Source organism: Lemur catta, chromosome 9, assembly GCF_020740605.2.
Source record: "Lemur catta isolate mLemCat1 chromosome 9, mLemCat1.pri, whole genome shotgun sequence".
Classification (NCBI taxonomy): Eukaryota; Metazoa; Chordata; class Mammalia; order Primates; family Lemuridae; genus Lemur; species Lemur catta.
Genome location: NC_059136.1, coordinates 15,498,713 through 15,514,688, shown reverse-complemented (window position 1 = coordinate 15,514,688; position 15,976 = coordinate 15,498,713). Strand labels below are relative to the sequence as shown.

Below are 15,976 nucleotides of genomic sequence, written 5' to 3'. Positions count from 1 at the left end.
AAGTTCTAACAATACCCACCTCTCCAACAGGCTTCGGTGCATTTTTTGTGAGAAGCAGTTCCTGGAGCCTGAACGGATCCCGTCTATCCATACCAGTGCGCACAGAGCAGCCAGGCTGGACACTGCGTCGCCGGCTGCTTCCTAACGGCCCTGGGCTCGCATGCGGGGCAGTTAGTGTGGCACCCAGAGGTTTCCTGGGCCTCAGGGAACGTAAAATGAGGAAAGGGCTGTGCAGGTGGAAACGGTCTTCGTGAAAGAACCGTGAAAGGGGAGGGCTGCCTGGCGGCAAAGCCAGCGCCTTACTCTTTCCCCAGGCAAACATGACAGAGTCTGGATGCGCAGTAAGAGCCAGGCCGTCTTTACTGGAGGGAGTGCAGGAGACAAACAGTTTACAACAACCTCTAGCATTGTCTTAACCATTTGATAAAAAGTTCACTATAATATTTATTGTATAATGAAGAAAAACAACACATTCAGGGAAAAATTGAGATTAACTTATTTTTCTTAAAAGGTTCATCTCAAGGATGGCAACAAAGTCCAGCTTGTGCCGCCAAACGGTTTTACATGATCAAACCGTGTACAGCTTCTTGTGTGAACTGTTGACTACAAACATTTACCAAATACATAAATCTCTTTTAAAAAAGCCATTTTAAATATAGCAAAGCAGTGTCTTCTTGCACAGCAAAGTGAAGAAAGTTTCTACAGAGAAATAGAAGTTTTACATTTGTAAAATCTTTTTCACATTCTAATCATCTAGCTTCTTATGATCCAATGCCAGGAGTTTTCAGGTTCCTTATTTACTATGTATTTCTTGTGCGCATGATGGTTAATACAGAAATCATGTTAATGTATTATTAGTTGTCCTTATATTTAAAGGAAATGGTAAAACATGTATTGTTCTTTTAGAACAAACCCCTGATTTAGTCTATAACACAATGGACATAATTAGGGCTCAAAAGATGGAGTTTTGATTGGGACCATCTGTGTACACACAATGGTGACTTTCACTCTCAGTGTAGTACCAGTTAGAGTATTGAAGGAAGAACAGCCGTTGGAAACTGTACTTTAACCAGTGCAATTAACTCTAAGCTTTTTTTGTTTTTGTTTTTTAGTAATAAAATATCTCTGAAGGGATAAAATTTTTTTGCAATGGTGTCTCATACAAAACACATGAGTCTAAAAGGGTAAGAAAAGTCAGTTCTAAAGTAACACCATTAGTGTCTTCCCCACTCTAGGCTGGTTTCCACCCAGAGATGTGGATGTGGATGTGTTCACACGTGGGTGTCTGGGCGAGGGATGTCTGTAGGGTCCATGTGCTCCAAATCACACTGGGCACATGGGCAGAAGGTTAACAGTCAAATATTCAGTTCCCAAAAATGGAATACATTGTTACTTGGTCATTGTAATTGAAATACAAACTCCGAGCCTTGTGTAATATTATTTTAGAAAACAGTAGTTGTACTGATTATAAACCTGCATAGAAAGAAAGACTATTGAGATACAGTCAGAAAAGCCATCTCATAAGGCACACAAGAAAATAGACAGTAAATGTGAATGTGTTAACTCCTATTCCAATGTACAGCAGAAGTTCATGAACATGCATAAATAATAATGAAAGAATCACTTAACACTTTCAAAGCTATAAATGGTTTACAAAGTGGTAAGGATTATCTTGGAAATTCAGTGTTGGGAGACTGTCTAGGTGTGACCTCATGAAGAAATGTGCCTGTTAAGTACTTCAGTAAAATCAGTACATTTTAAAAGAAAAACTAACCCTTTCTGAATAAGAGCCAATGTCTATAGCGAAGGGAGGAGACAGCAGGTCACCCTCTCCTTTTTAGCCTCTATCAAAAGTTACTCCCCAAACTGCCATTAAAACAGAACCTCCATTTTTCAGCCTGTGAATGCCACAGGCTTATCTTGTACCTAATACCTGTGTGTCAGTCAGGAAATCTGGCTGATGATTTGTCACAAATAGCATATGAGGAAAATGTCCAAAGGAACGTAATTTAGAGGGGAACACAAAATGTAAAAGTTGTAGGCAGCTGCTCAATATTAAGTTTAAAATATAAAATAGCAGCAATTTTTAAACCCTTACTTTGAGTTTCTCAGGAAAAGGAGTATTTAAAAATCTATGATGAAAGATATACAGGACTTTGAATTTTGTACATGGCACAAGCCCAGCAAATGGATGAACTTGCTATCACCAATTAATTGTATTCCTATAAGAATAAGGCCTTGTTCAAAATCCAAGCTGAGGGTGGCACTCAAAAATTTCTATTAGAATGGCAAGAGTCATGCCAAGGATCTGCACCATAAGAGAATTTCTCCCCCCACCCCCGCACCAAAGTGTCATTTCAATGCATAGAATAGTTGATCATGGTAGTATTTTGTAACCAGCTGCATCATTCTATTTTCAGAGGGTCAAGGAAAAAAGATCCCTTCTCCATGAATACTTTTTCCTAATCATTTACCACTTATAAAACCTTTGTGCTCATCTACTATTTTGCCATTTTCTCTAATATTAATTAAATTAGGTCAGCTTTTTCTACTATATTATTTTCCTCACAAAAGGCAAGTTTTAAATAATGCCTTATAAAATCTGTTACAACACATTTTATATTTATGCAGGATGAACTTAACACCAATTTTTTTTGCCACTTTGCTATTTATGTACACATATAAAATATATAATGATGCTCAACCCATACAGCACAAAGATTACAATGTAACATCACACATTCACCACCAGTGAGGGGAGAAACCCCTTTATACAATCCTCTGAAAAAACTGGGCTAATAATTAAAATCCAAAGTACAGTATATATTTAACAAAATAGTAAATATTAAACAGTGAATACTCTACTTAATAAGGACCTCACCTTTCCCCCCAAATTGGCGGCAATCCACAAAAATATACTTTTTAATCTGGTGACCATACAATACATAGGTACTTACATCAAAGGTGATAATATATTTAAGATGCTATATACACAAAGAGTTTGGCTCAACTTTTAATTTACATATAGAATAATAAGTGTTCATGGCTTTTTTTTTCCAAGGTTCTGCTTGCAACATATTTTTGTTTTTTTTTCCCCTCTTAAAATAAAACTAAAAAGTTAAACCAAGATAAAGCTATTCTCTAAAAAAAAAAGTTACAACATATAGCTTTGGCTTATATAAATAATTCATAGCAGAATGTGTTCAAAAGTAGTGAATATAATTTTATATATAAGTCATCAATTCATAAGGGTGTTTTCTTTCATATAAAATATACATGAGCTAAAATCAGTTTCTTTAATTTTAAGATATGAATGTAAAAAGAAACTTCTGACATATTCCAATTATAACTTAATATATTAATTTTACTTTGTTAATGCTCTATATTTCTAGGCTAGTATTTTCTGAATATCTCATGCGTGTTTTCTATTCTCTCTCTTTTTTATTAGCTAAAGATCACTTCTTGACCCAATACATTTTGCACGTGCAAAACAAGTTATGTGTGGGGCTTTTGATTTGTTTTTTTGTTTTTTAATATCAACAGCCCTTTCCCATGCACCCCTTTGCAACAGAGACCCATGCCAGGTTGGGTAATTAATATAAATGACATTTTATGTACAGTATTGCTTTCTTGGTTCCTGCTTTTCTACTGCTCTGTTCTACAAAGCATTTTTCTTAAGTAACTACAGTCACCGCACAGTTAAATAAAACAAGTAGGGGGCCCTCTAGGTTTCTGCAAGCTAGTGTGGGAGAATTATATATGGGTACACATTTCTCTGCAAAAACTGGTTATCTTATGAAACAAGTAGTCCAAGGAAGTGCCAGACTGGTCTGTGCCTACAGGGTGCTTTGTCTGCCATGGGACGCACATCTGCAGACCTACAAGTTTGCAGGTAAGTGCCTGATTCTGTGTATGCAACACACACCCACACATACACACACACTCACACCCACATACATATATATGTAAAGGAATATATATATGTATGTATGTACATATAAATATATTTAACTCATGTCCTTATTTACCGATTTAGATATGTAGGGCAGTTCACTGCAGTAACACAAAGTACAAACATCAGCCTGGAAGCCTTAGGTCACCCATGCGTCCATCCTCATTCGCTTTACAGAAGGGCTTTCTCTGTCCTCAGTGTTTGGGGGTCGGCCAAGCACAATTGGAGAATGGAAGTCGCCCCGTGGATCCTCTCGGTCACTGCCATCGTAGGAGCTACTGGAGCTGCTCAGACTGTCCACAGGGGAGCGCCCCATTTCCTGCCGGGGCTGGGGCTGGGGCTGCGGGGGCTGGGGCTGCTGCTGCTGCTGGAAGCCCGATGGGGTCATTCGATCCCGGGGAGGTGAAATTGGTTCTGACTTAATGTTGATGTTTTGGTTGGTATTAATGGATAAATTCGAACCCTGAGATAACTGCCCTCCAGCGCTGAAGGGAAAAAAGAGAGATGTTAGATGATCTGTGCGTGCATCTGCATAAGCAGAATGACATCACTGACACTGTCTGACTGAAAAGAGCCCAGGGTCCAAAATCCTGTCAGAATTTCCCAAGACTGGCTGTGTGGCACAAAAAGAAACCCCATCTCCCTGGGAGGAAAAGAAAACAGCAGTTCAGCCCTTAAGTTACTTGGTTCTACTACTCATAACCTTAGTACTTTTGCAGCTAAAGTATCCGAAACACTGTCAGTGCCTAATGCTGTGCATGGACCAAAAAGATAGAGAAACAGTGGCAACCTGAATTCTGCCCACGGCCTCTGCTCTGGCCCTGGGACAGTCACATCTCATCTGTTTTCATAAGGATATGACTTATTCTCTAAGGAGCGGATCCTATCATCCTTATTTTCCAGATGAGGAAACATCTCAGAAAGGCTAAGGAGCTCGCTTGGGTAGCACAGGAGGACACATACAGGCTTTTCTCCAGGTCTGAGCTTCGAGCCCTTTCCACTTGCTTTTCCAGGGCTATTTCTAGTGTGTTCATTTAGTATGCTCAGGACAGGCCTGAGGGCTGAACACATGTGCAGGCAAAGAAATTTCCCTGAGATGCTCTGCTCCTTTTTCCATGACATAATTCCTCAAAAGACTACTGATAACAATACACATTGTGGAGTTATTTCAGAATGCAGGAGGGAAAGGGTTTGCTGAGCTCAGTCCTTCTCTGGGGACTTTCTAGGCAGGAGGCTAGTGTGTGCCCCCTGAGCAGGGGGAAGGCAGCTGGCTCTCATGGAGGCCAGCTGGGTCTGCTATGCTGTCCCCTCTTTTGGGACACCCTCCTCCACCTGCTCCATGGGCCTAATGTCATCCAGGTTCTACAAAGGCCCTGTGCCTTCTCCCTGCTGCGTAGGGATGTCTGGTCTCATCCGGGCACCACCATAAGTCCTCTTCACTTATATCCTCACACCCTGCCCATAAGGAACGTTCTCTTTGTGAATGAGGTTCAGTGTGTGCACTGGGCTGGGATCAACCACATGGATCCATCCCATGGAGCCTGATGCATACATGAGATGCCTGGTCCCCACTTTCCCTCCCCTGTCCCCCAGAGAGAAAGCAAAGGGCACAGCTCACGTGCCTTCTCTCCTCTCTGCAGATGTTCACCAAAGCAAAAAACAGGCAAGATGGTAAGTGGGCCTGTTGCCCGCAGGATGCCTTTCCTCAGGCAATGGAATCAGCGGCAGGTGTTGGGAAGCAGGGGTGGCCGCAGGCGCTTAATCATTGGTCAGTAGATAAAAAGGGGGGGCATGTGGGTGGCATCTGTGCCTGGGGACCCCCTTAGATACTAGTTGAGTCTCTCTAACTCACTATGTCCCTGCAGGAGAAGCCTTGATGCCTGAATCCCTTCACAAAATGCCCAGTTTACTTAGTAACCAAGCTATTATCTAGGGCCATGTAAAGAAAACACTTTCTCCCAATACTTGTGTCTACCAAAAAAGAATCATTGCAGGACTCTTCACATGACAGTCAACAGAGCAAAAGACTGTACCTGACAGAAAAGGGGAGTGTGCAGGCCAGCAGGGAGGAGCAAGGATTAAGGGAGAGTTTCTAGTTACTCACACAAGAGAGCTGAGGGCTGCTTGTCCTAGATGGTGCTGCTGCCAGGCCGACACCTGTCCCAGAGACAGCATTCCTGGGGAGTTGAAGCCTTGCAGGGCCGACAGGTCAGCGCTGGTCAGTGAGTAGTCTACAAAGGCAGACAAGATCGCTTCATGTGATTAGAAGGACTGTACAGAATCTATTTTTCAAATAGCAGCTGCACAAGCTCCCAGGGTGAGAACTCACGTACTTCACAACAAAACAACACACATATGGGTCTAAAATCCACAAAAGTTTTTCTTTTGGGAGGTTTATCAGATCTACTATATCCAGTTGCCTGGGATTATTTAAATAATAAAAGGTCATCATTAAAGAATGCTCCTATGCAATGGTTATTTTAAATAAATATGCCAGCCACTACCCTCTGGAACAAAGACAAACACTGGCGCTTACCCAGAGTGAGTCTAGATCAGCCGGTCTTAATGAAGAATAGGGAACAGAAGTATGGGTGCCATGCTGAGTGATACAACACACTTAATACATCATTACACAAGTAATTGCATTTGTTTAAAGTACCGGGGCTGTCACAGCTCCTTGACTGCATACAAAATAATTTCAAGTGCACGAGAACCTTTCTGTCTGACTGGAGTAGAACACAGCCCATTTTATGTGAGTGCTTCAGTCATCATCACTGTGGCCAAGACTTAAGACATCAGGTATCACTCAACATGGAGTTATTTCAGCTCATCATTAACACCTGGCTTTTCCATTTGGTTCTAACGAGAAGTGGCAAAAACCCTTCTACTTTTCCCTTCTTTCTCATGTCTCAGGGAGGTGTGTAAAGAAGCTGGTCTTCCTAGTGAATGAACATTTTCAGAAAGGAACTGGTTGAAGCAGCATGGCTGGTGCTCAGGACTCTGTCCTTCCTCTATCTTCTCTCACTTCATGTCTCTAAGGGTGGCTCACCCAGCCCCATGGAGCTGGGGCAGGAACCCAGCACACTGACACCTTCCCCAGTGTCCCCTCTAGCCCACAACTCTCTTCTGACTTCTTCTATGACCTACATGCCATGTCTACTTGGAAGCTTTGCAAACACCTCAAATCTGACATGGCCCAAATTGGACTCACTCTTTCATTCAAACTTGCTCCTCTTACACACTCTCCCCCTCTTAGTAATTGGCATCAACATTCACCCAGTGGCCTGTGCAGAAGCCTGTGGGTGTCATCCTTGCTACTCCTACCAATATGCACCAAGTCTGGTCAATTCTGTCTGCTCTCTCTCAAGCCTGCCTGAGTCTCACCATCTCTCCTGCCACCACCTAGTCTAAGCCACCAGCAACTACTGTGTGGACCACTATGGTATCCTCTTACGTGGCTTCTTGGCATTCACTTTTGTCCCTATGTGCACTGATGCCAAGGTGATCTTTTTAAGACAACAAATCATGACACTCCACTTAAAACCTTTTTATGGCTTCCCAATGCTCTCTAGACAATGTTCAAAATCCCTGACATGGCCTGAAAATCCCTACTTACCTCTGTAGTCTCCACTCTAACCACCCTGCCCTGGCTGTCCTGTGGACTCTAGTCTTTGTACACGGCACTTCCTCTCCGGGAGCACTCTCCCTGTTCCACCTGGCTGAGTCATGCACACTCCATCGTGTCTAAGCTGTAATGTAGCCTTTGACACAATTGCAATGGTTTATTCCTAGAACTGTGTGTCTTGTGTATTTCCCTCTAAGTTCCACTGTTGACTCCTGTATTTCCAGGCCCTGGCATAGCGCCACATAGCAAGTGCTCAGAAAACATTCGCTGAGTGGATGCATGACTAAGTTTGTGAAGCTGGGACTGATCTTACGCACAGGCATGAGGGAGTGTCTATAGGGTTCCTTTGCACAGAACTGTTTTACTTTTTAAAATGTTGCTCATTTATTCATCCCTTTACTGACTGACATATGACTGACACCAAATGTGTACAGAACTGTAGGTAATATACTAAAAAAAGATAAAACATGGATAAGTGTTTTTAAAAGGCAATTAAATAAACTAAGTTAAAGATAATATGGTAAACTTAAATAGAATAGGTGTTCTAAGAAAGACAGCAAAGATAAAGTCAGTCAAAAGGTGGAATGAGGCTGAAGCTAAAGGATTGATGGTTTCAATAAAGCTTGCCTCCATTTTATGTTTTGGTGATTCCTTCTAGACTTTTAAAAAATAAATTCTTTCTAATCCAATGGCATTTCTAAAAGTAAACAGAGTGGAATTTCTAAGTATACTGAAAAACATACGATGAAATGTTCAGGACTCTGTAATCTAACGCTAACACCCAGTGAAAGCTCCATCTCAGCCAATACTCCTCTGAACACTTTCTCTGATAGGTCTTTCTCTTTCCCTAGCCTCTCAACTCAAAGAGTGTAAACTCATAACCGTGACAACTCAGGACTTCCCTTCCATGATTATCAACTTAGCTATGCCCTGTCTCCTTATCTAGAATAAACTGTGGGGAATAGGTATGTCTGTAGCACAGTGTTTCTCATCCAGCAGGTGATTAATGTACTGAAATACAATTGGTATGAATACATAATCTCTCGCTTTATTCTGGAACCTTGCTCTGTGCAAGACACAAATAGCAGGCTACAATTCACAGACCCTAGGCTAGTCTGCAACTGATGGATTTTGGCATTTTCTTTATACTGATCGTTGGAAAAAGTAATGGACATTTCATAAGAGGCTTCCTTTTTCAATAAAACCTTTTAAAGTTGTTTCTGTTTTGAAAGAACTACTTAGAATTAAAGCAGCAAATGTATTAATCGCTCTGCCCCCTCAGGTAGCTCCAAACAGCAGTGAGAGCCCAGTGCCAAAGCATTTACCCTGAAGCCTAAAATCAAATGATCTTTACCACAGTCTACTTCTGAGAATCCTAAAAAAATAACTTCGTTGCATTGCAGCCTCTGAATAATTGGCAAGGTATATCTGAACTACTGCATTCTTTCCTTCTTCCTTTGAAGCATCAGGTGCTTGGCTCACCTGGTGAGAAAGTGAAACCACATACGTTTTCCGCCCCTCCTCAGATGGGCACATTTAAACAAAACTGGCTGCACAATCGGATTTTCCACACAGCCCACTTGGCTAAAGGCACCCCTCAATCACTGTAGTATTCTTAGACGTTCCTAACATACCCACGAATTAGGTGTTTTCAGATGAAATGTCTAAATAAACGTAAATGAGCGAAAAGCTCCTCTCAGAGGCAAATCGTGACTGGCGCTGAGGAGAAATGACAAAGGTCCTTGTTTTGGCCCTCAGGCACAAACACAGACCAAACTAGTGGTTCCAAGGAGAAAATGACAGCCTGCCAGACACGGCTAAACACCTGCCCAAGCCCCAGGTCCACAGGGATTCATGGTCTTTCCCAAAGCAGGTTAATACAGCAGGGAGACTAACATCTTCTTTGAAAAGCCTGGAAGAGTGAGATACTGTGTAAAGAGAAACTAAATCGAAAACACACAACCAACAGGCTACTACTCTACTTGGCTTGACGAATGCCACAGTTTTGATAAAAGCTACTTGTTTTTTGGTCAGGGGTAAGTAAAAGTTCACACTGGAGAAATAGAAGTAACTTTTTCAACTCATTCTGCTATCAATGTGGGGTTTTTTTGTAATTTTTTCAAGGCTAGCATGCATTTAATATATCTAAATTTGAATCTAAAAACTGGAAATAATTTATTTCAATACATATACTTAAAAAAAAAATCACAAAAGTGCATGCTGATCACAAAACAGGAAGCATTAAAAGCCCTGCGAGACTCCAGAGCAGGCTCACCAGTGTTGTAGGCAGTCGGCACCGCGGAGTACACGAGTCCCTGTGGAGGCAAGCTTGGGGTCGTCACAGATACGACCGGGGTGGCAAGAGGCTGAGTGGCTTGAGAACTACTTATCCTTTGGGTATTCTGTGAGAGACCAGAAACACAAAAAGTGTTATTAAGTGGTATTTGTGTTTAGACTTAATATTTTAAAAATAACTTTCAGTTTAAAAGTGACATTTTTCACATTTTTATATGAATATCTTTATTTTCTGAAGCAGCAATGATGCAAAAATCTTAAAAATACTAATGGGAATAACTACTTAATTTTAAAGGACACATTTTTACATTCATTATTCATTTTCCTTTTTTTAAAATAGTGTATTAATGTCAGAGACACAGCCTTAAAATAAAACTTATATTATAGCCAATGACACTTCTATGTGTTAGCATAAATGAGGACTTGATGCCACTACAAATACTGTCAGGCTATCACAAATGAAATATGCATAGGTTTTAAATACGTGATGACAGCAAAGGTCATTTGTGTTTATAGGGATTGTAAGTCTATGAGCATAGACTTTTCTTTGCAGCGTTTATGTGTTAACATGGTTTAAAGCCATGGCTTATTGAGTGCAGCTTGTATTCTTATTTCTTTCCCTCTGATCCTGTGCATGACCTATTTTTTAACAGTAGATTTAGATATATACCTCTTCACAGTCTCCTGGCTTTCTGAAAGGAAAGGCTTTGAGCAGAGAGCTTTAGAAAAAGAACTGCTGACAGGGCTGTGGATGGAGTGACATGAAATGTTTGCCATAAGAATACATCTATATAGCATCCTACCCATGCTGGGAATGAATAGAAAAGTCAACTATTAAATAATCTAGTTAGTTTAAGATAGTCATTGTCCTCTATGTGTAGGAATGGGTTAGAACTAGTTTCTCACCTTAGTGGCTTAAGGCAACATTTTTTCAAAATCAATAGACCATGTGTCATTGGCACACAAAGAGGCCAAAGCACAACTCCAACTTTTTTTTTTTTAAATGAAGTGACAGCCTGATAACTGAAATTCAGAGGTCTGAACCATATCAGTAAAAGTATAATTCAGTGCCCTTGAGATCAGAGAAAGTAAGAATGTGATTCAGTTTTCTCTATCACCATTTTCAGAAGGGTACATCAGATAAAGGCCTTTGGCTAAATCTAGGTACTTAAAAACTGATCATTTGATGAGGATCCAGGCCTCAGTTCATTTCCAGACCTCAGTTCATATTTTCTACCCTAAGTTAGAGGATGTTAGAAAGACCATGCAGTATGTGGATGTACTGCCTGAGTTTTTGTTCTAGATTCACCATTTCCTAAGCATTAGGAAAATCATTTAACCTATCTGAATCTCTTCACTGCCAAGTAGAGAAGACAGCTATCTTGTCCTACCTGCCTTGCAATGCCACTGTGAGAATCAAATGAGGTAATATGTTGGAAGTGCTTTCGTAACTAAAGTACTACACTAATATAATATTCCTAAATTACTGTCCAAAAAAAAACCCTGTCGCCAAATTTCTACATAATTTGAAAAAAAATAGATAAATATTTTTATTCCTTCTGATCCATAGCTATTCTGCTGGAGCTGTCATGAAGTAAAGCTGTTCTAGAACGGCAAGACTTCTAAAGGAATCTCTTTGGCTGGCTCTCACCAGTACAGTCTATAGTGCAGGCCCCAGGGCACCTGTCCTTCCTCACTTTGGATTAGAGTCACCCATGATGATATTTTAGAGCTCAAACCAATGTGAACACCTTCTAAGTTCTAACAGATTGTTTCTGATTATATTTTGGTCTAACACACAAAGCTCTGTATTTTGAATTAAGTTTTAGGGAATCTAGCTTATTTTTTAAAGAATATGAATCATGTTTACAGTTCTTAGATGTATTTTTTTCTTAGTTACAAATATTTATTTTTATGATTTCTAGATTTTAAGTCTTCAAAGCCTTGGATATTTCTCTATGAAATTCTGTAATTATAGATGTACTTTGGGGAATGTGGAAAGTCAACATAAGACAACTGGGAATATCTTTTAGTCTCAGCGTCAAATAAATAAATTTAATAAATTTTTGAGATAGAGATCTACTTTGGAATTAATTTGTTCTTTCATATTTGGTCTGGAACTTCAAAAGTCAAATCCCTAGGTGAAAGAATACAATATGAGATGGTTTTGCCTGGACCCTGACCACTCCATGGCTTCATCTCCGTGCCAATCCCTTGGCATGTCCTCAAAGACGAGGGTAACAATGAAACTCCAATATATTCATCTACTCATCAAAACTCCTAATCTCAATGGCACTGAGTTCTATGACAGTCAGTGACTTTCCGAACCACTAGAGGGCAACATAGCACCAGATAAGTCACAGAAGCAGTCACAACACCTTCTTAAGGGTAAACAGTGAGGTCTAATCTAATTATTTTAGCTTGAATTATAAACTTCCATTAGTTAATCACTGTGGTATCATTAAGTAAAGTATTTCCCCGGAAAATATTCATAACATGTAATACAACACATTTACAGCTGACTAGTATATTTCAGTTAACGAATAAAAAACTACATCCAAAACTGTGAGAACAATCACAAAACTAATTAAAGAACAATCTTATATTTTAAAAAGAGTACAACCCTATTTGAAAAGAAAACAAACTGTGCAAAACACACCAGCATGCATAAACATTTAATAATAAAATGTAAATAAAATCAACAGATGCCTTCCCCCCCACCATGCTTTCATGCACTCTTATCCCTTATCCACACTAAAAACTGAGCACTTTCAAGTTTTCACTCCCCTTAAAGTCCTTTAATTAGCAGCTGACTTTGAATTCATATGATTACTTCTGTGAAGTTTGGGTTTCAGTTCCCAAAGAAGTAATAGCTCAATTACAATTATTTTTAGTCAAGTTTATTTTCTAGAGGAAAAGACAACAAAAAACATTTTGATTTGGGGAAAAAGGTAATAGCTGCTTTTAAGAACAGCATATCGTCTGATAGAAAAGTAAATCTGTACATGTTCAATTACAGACATTCCTTTTAGTAAACAGGGAACCCCCTTGTGGTTCAGACTGTCTCATGCAGGATGAAATAATTCCAACTCTGAAAAAGGTGACCTCACCAAAAATGATGTAATCTTTTTGAAAGAAGGAGAAATAACACAAGATCGTGTGTTACAATCTGAGGAACTTCGAGAGTGAAGTCATTCTCTAAAAATATTTTAATAATTTGGGAGAGCTATATAAGGTATTTTGTATCTTTTCTTTAAAAAAAAATCTTTAACAAAGTGTCCTATGCTCATGGACAGAGCCTTTTTCAAGGCTCTATGACAATGTTCCCTCCAACAAATAAAATGGATCAACATATATAATCATAAATAGAAAAACTAGAGTCTATAGTTCCAGCAGATTGCATTAGTTATTCTAAGAATTTGAATAGTATTTAATAAAAAGAAAACAATTTGTGTGATAAAGGGAACATTGGTTAGATAAAAACGTTTAAAAGACTTAGTACTTTCTACATCTTTTCCAACTTCCTTCAAGCAGAAACCCACACTCACCAACTCCAATTCCTCTTCCTCCGACTGCACTCAGCACATAAGAGGGATAAGAAAGTTACTAAGACTGTTGGTACTTACAAACAAAATAATTCTTTCGAAATCATGTTATTCAGACACGAGCAGTTGTTTGGTACTCCAAAGAGATGATTATATACCCAACAGATAGAAATATAAATTACTTATTGTCTCTATACTTGTAGTTGATTTTTCAAAAGCCTGGAAAGATTCTTCTAAATTTTCTAGAGCCAGGATTTAAAGACATGCCCCTACCTTCAACTCAGTCTGCTCTTATGCTGGCCTCTCCTACACACAGGCATGCCACTGAGACAATATATAAAAGAGGTTTCTCATCATGATACCAGTCTATATTTAGAACCTTGAGAATATTAGCTCTGTGCTTACATCTTAATCCTCCTATTGACACCCCACCTGGTTACACATATCCATTGATCTCCTGGTAGATTCTGTGCTTCTTGGCAAGCAGAAATTGCTGCATGTTTTATTTCCCAGAGTAGCTAGCACATGTTATGAAACAACAGGAACTCAAACATTTGTTAATAAATACAAGAGTTTTAAATAATGGTTTTATATGTGTTTATCATTTGCAAATATAGTTTTCATACGAATAAAATAATTTCAATGAAGAAAATAAAACCGGAGAAGAAATGAACTGATGTATGCAAGTCATGTATAGAAATGAAACACATTGGCCTATTTTTTCTTATTTAGAAATTAATATGCTAGAAATAAATTAGTTTTGTTTTTTTAATTTTACTTGAATAAGCTGTACTTCTTTGTCAATCTGTGAAAAGTGTCTTTAGAAGTACCACTGAGGCCCCAATCTGGAAGCAGGTTTCTCTGAAAATGAATGGTATAAAGTAGGAAGATGGCTGATTATTTACTCTGAAAAACAATCACTTGGCTTACAATTGCTATCTCAAATGTATGCTGTTTTGTTACAGGTATCTTTATATATCTCCAACTACAAGACACACATTAAAATACTATCAAATACTATGTGAAAGTGTTCACACGGGTGTGTGTATAATATATAGTTCGCACTTTAACCTATAGGGATAAAGATGCATATAGTTTATATGACAAATTTTCAGTTTTCCATGAAGATGCTTCATGATCTCTTAAAAAAGACATAATTTTATTAAGCAGTTGCTAAATGCTTAAATATAATATATCTTTATAATCTTGCACTTTACTAATAGTTCTTATAAACATATTTCTATGCCTTAAGTGAAGTTTTTCATTTCTCAAAGATAGTAGCAGTATTACATAGCTAGCTACTGAAAGGTGAGCCAAGTGACCATCCTAAATGCCATTTTTTTCTTGGCTCCTTTTTGGGGTATATTTCTTTGTTATGTATGTATGTATGTATCTATCTATCTATCTATTTTAAACTTTCATTCTGAAATAATTTTAGACTTAGCATTTGTGAAGAGTGCTTCCTCACACATCTCCCCCAGCTTCCCTCAATGTTAATATCTCAAAGAAACACAATGTGATTGTCAAAACTAATAAAAATAACTGCACTAATTAAAGCTTTAGACTTCCCTTGGATTTCACCAGTCTTTCCACTTATGTTCTTTTTCTGACCCAGGATCAGATCCTGGATGCCACATGCCTTTCGCTGTCATGTCTCCTTTATCTCTGGTCTGTGACAGCTCTTCACTCTTTCCTTGTTTTTCATGGACTTTTTAAGAGTTCTGATCAGGTACCTTGTCGAATGTCCCTCAATTTGGGTTTGTCTATTCATAGTTAGAGGGAGGGCATGGATTTTTGAAAGAATACTACAGAAGTGATGTGACTTTCTTAGCATACTGTATCAGAAGGTACATGTCATCTTTATGTCTCATTAACAGTGATGTTAACCATAATCCTCTAGTTAAGGTAGTGTTTTCCAGAATTCTCCACCACAAAAATCACTATTTTCTCCTTTCTAAGTAACAAATATTTGGGAAAAGACACTTTAAGGCTATGTAAATATTGTGTCTTTCCTTAAACTTTCGCCCACTTATTTTAGCATTTACCAATTGACCTTGCCTGCAACAATTACTACTGGACTGTGGTGTTCCAATGGTAATTTACTTTTTCTCTCATTCTTTCTCTATTTATTAGTTAGAATCCTTCTCTAAGGAAGAGTTGTAATTGGGACTACAGGCACGCACCACAACACCCAGCTAATTTATTATTTTTAGTGATGGAGTTGTGCTATGTTGCCCAGGCTAGTCTCAAACTCCTGCCTCAAATCATCCTCCCACCTTGGCCTCCCGAAGTGCTAGGATTATAGGCGTGAGCCACCACACAAGGTCAGAAGTGACACCTTGATAATGACGAGTCTTTAAAAATCCATTAACATGATATATCTCTCTATTCACCCAAGTCTTCTTTGATTTCTTTCACCAGTGTTTTATAGTTTTCAGCATACAGATCATGCACATATTTTGTTACATTTGTACCTAGGTGTTTCTTCTTTCTCCTTTTTATGGGGTGCCATTATGTTTTTTTTTTTAATTTCAAATTCTAGTTGTTCACTGCTGACAT

At 38.9% G+C, this 15,976-nt stretch overlaps 1 protein-coding gene across 14 annotated transcripts in view; it reads right to left on the bottom strand.

Moving 5' to 3' along the window:
* Nucleotides 1–337: 337 nt before the first annotated feature.
* Nucleotides 338–15,976, bottom strand: part of MEF2A (myocyte enhancer factor 2A) — a 128,444-nt gene continuing 112,805 nt past the window's right edge. For 8 of the 14 annotated variants that reach the window (XM_045561785.1, XM_045561778.1, XM_045561783.1 and 5 more), the window contains 4 exons: nucleotides 13,421–13,444; nucleotides 9,853–9,979; nucleotides 6,057–6,183; nucleotides 338–4,437 (listed from right to left, as the gene is read on the bottom strand). In XM_045561785.1, coding sequence (XP_045417741.1) covers nucleotides 4,092–4,437; nucleotides 6,057–6,183; nucleotides 9,853–9,979; nucleotides 13,421–13,444 — 624 coding nt within the window. In that variant the 3' untranslated portion in view covers nucleotides 338–4,091. The remainder of the gene's footprint in view (nucleotides 4,438–6,056; nucleotides 6,184–9,852; nucleotides 9,980–13,420; nucleotides 13,445–15,976) is intronic. The other 6 variants (XM_045561787.1, XM_045561792.1, XM_045561789.1 and 3 more) reach the window with 1 other exon arrangement.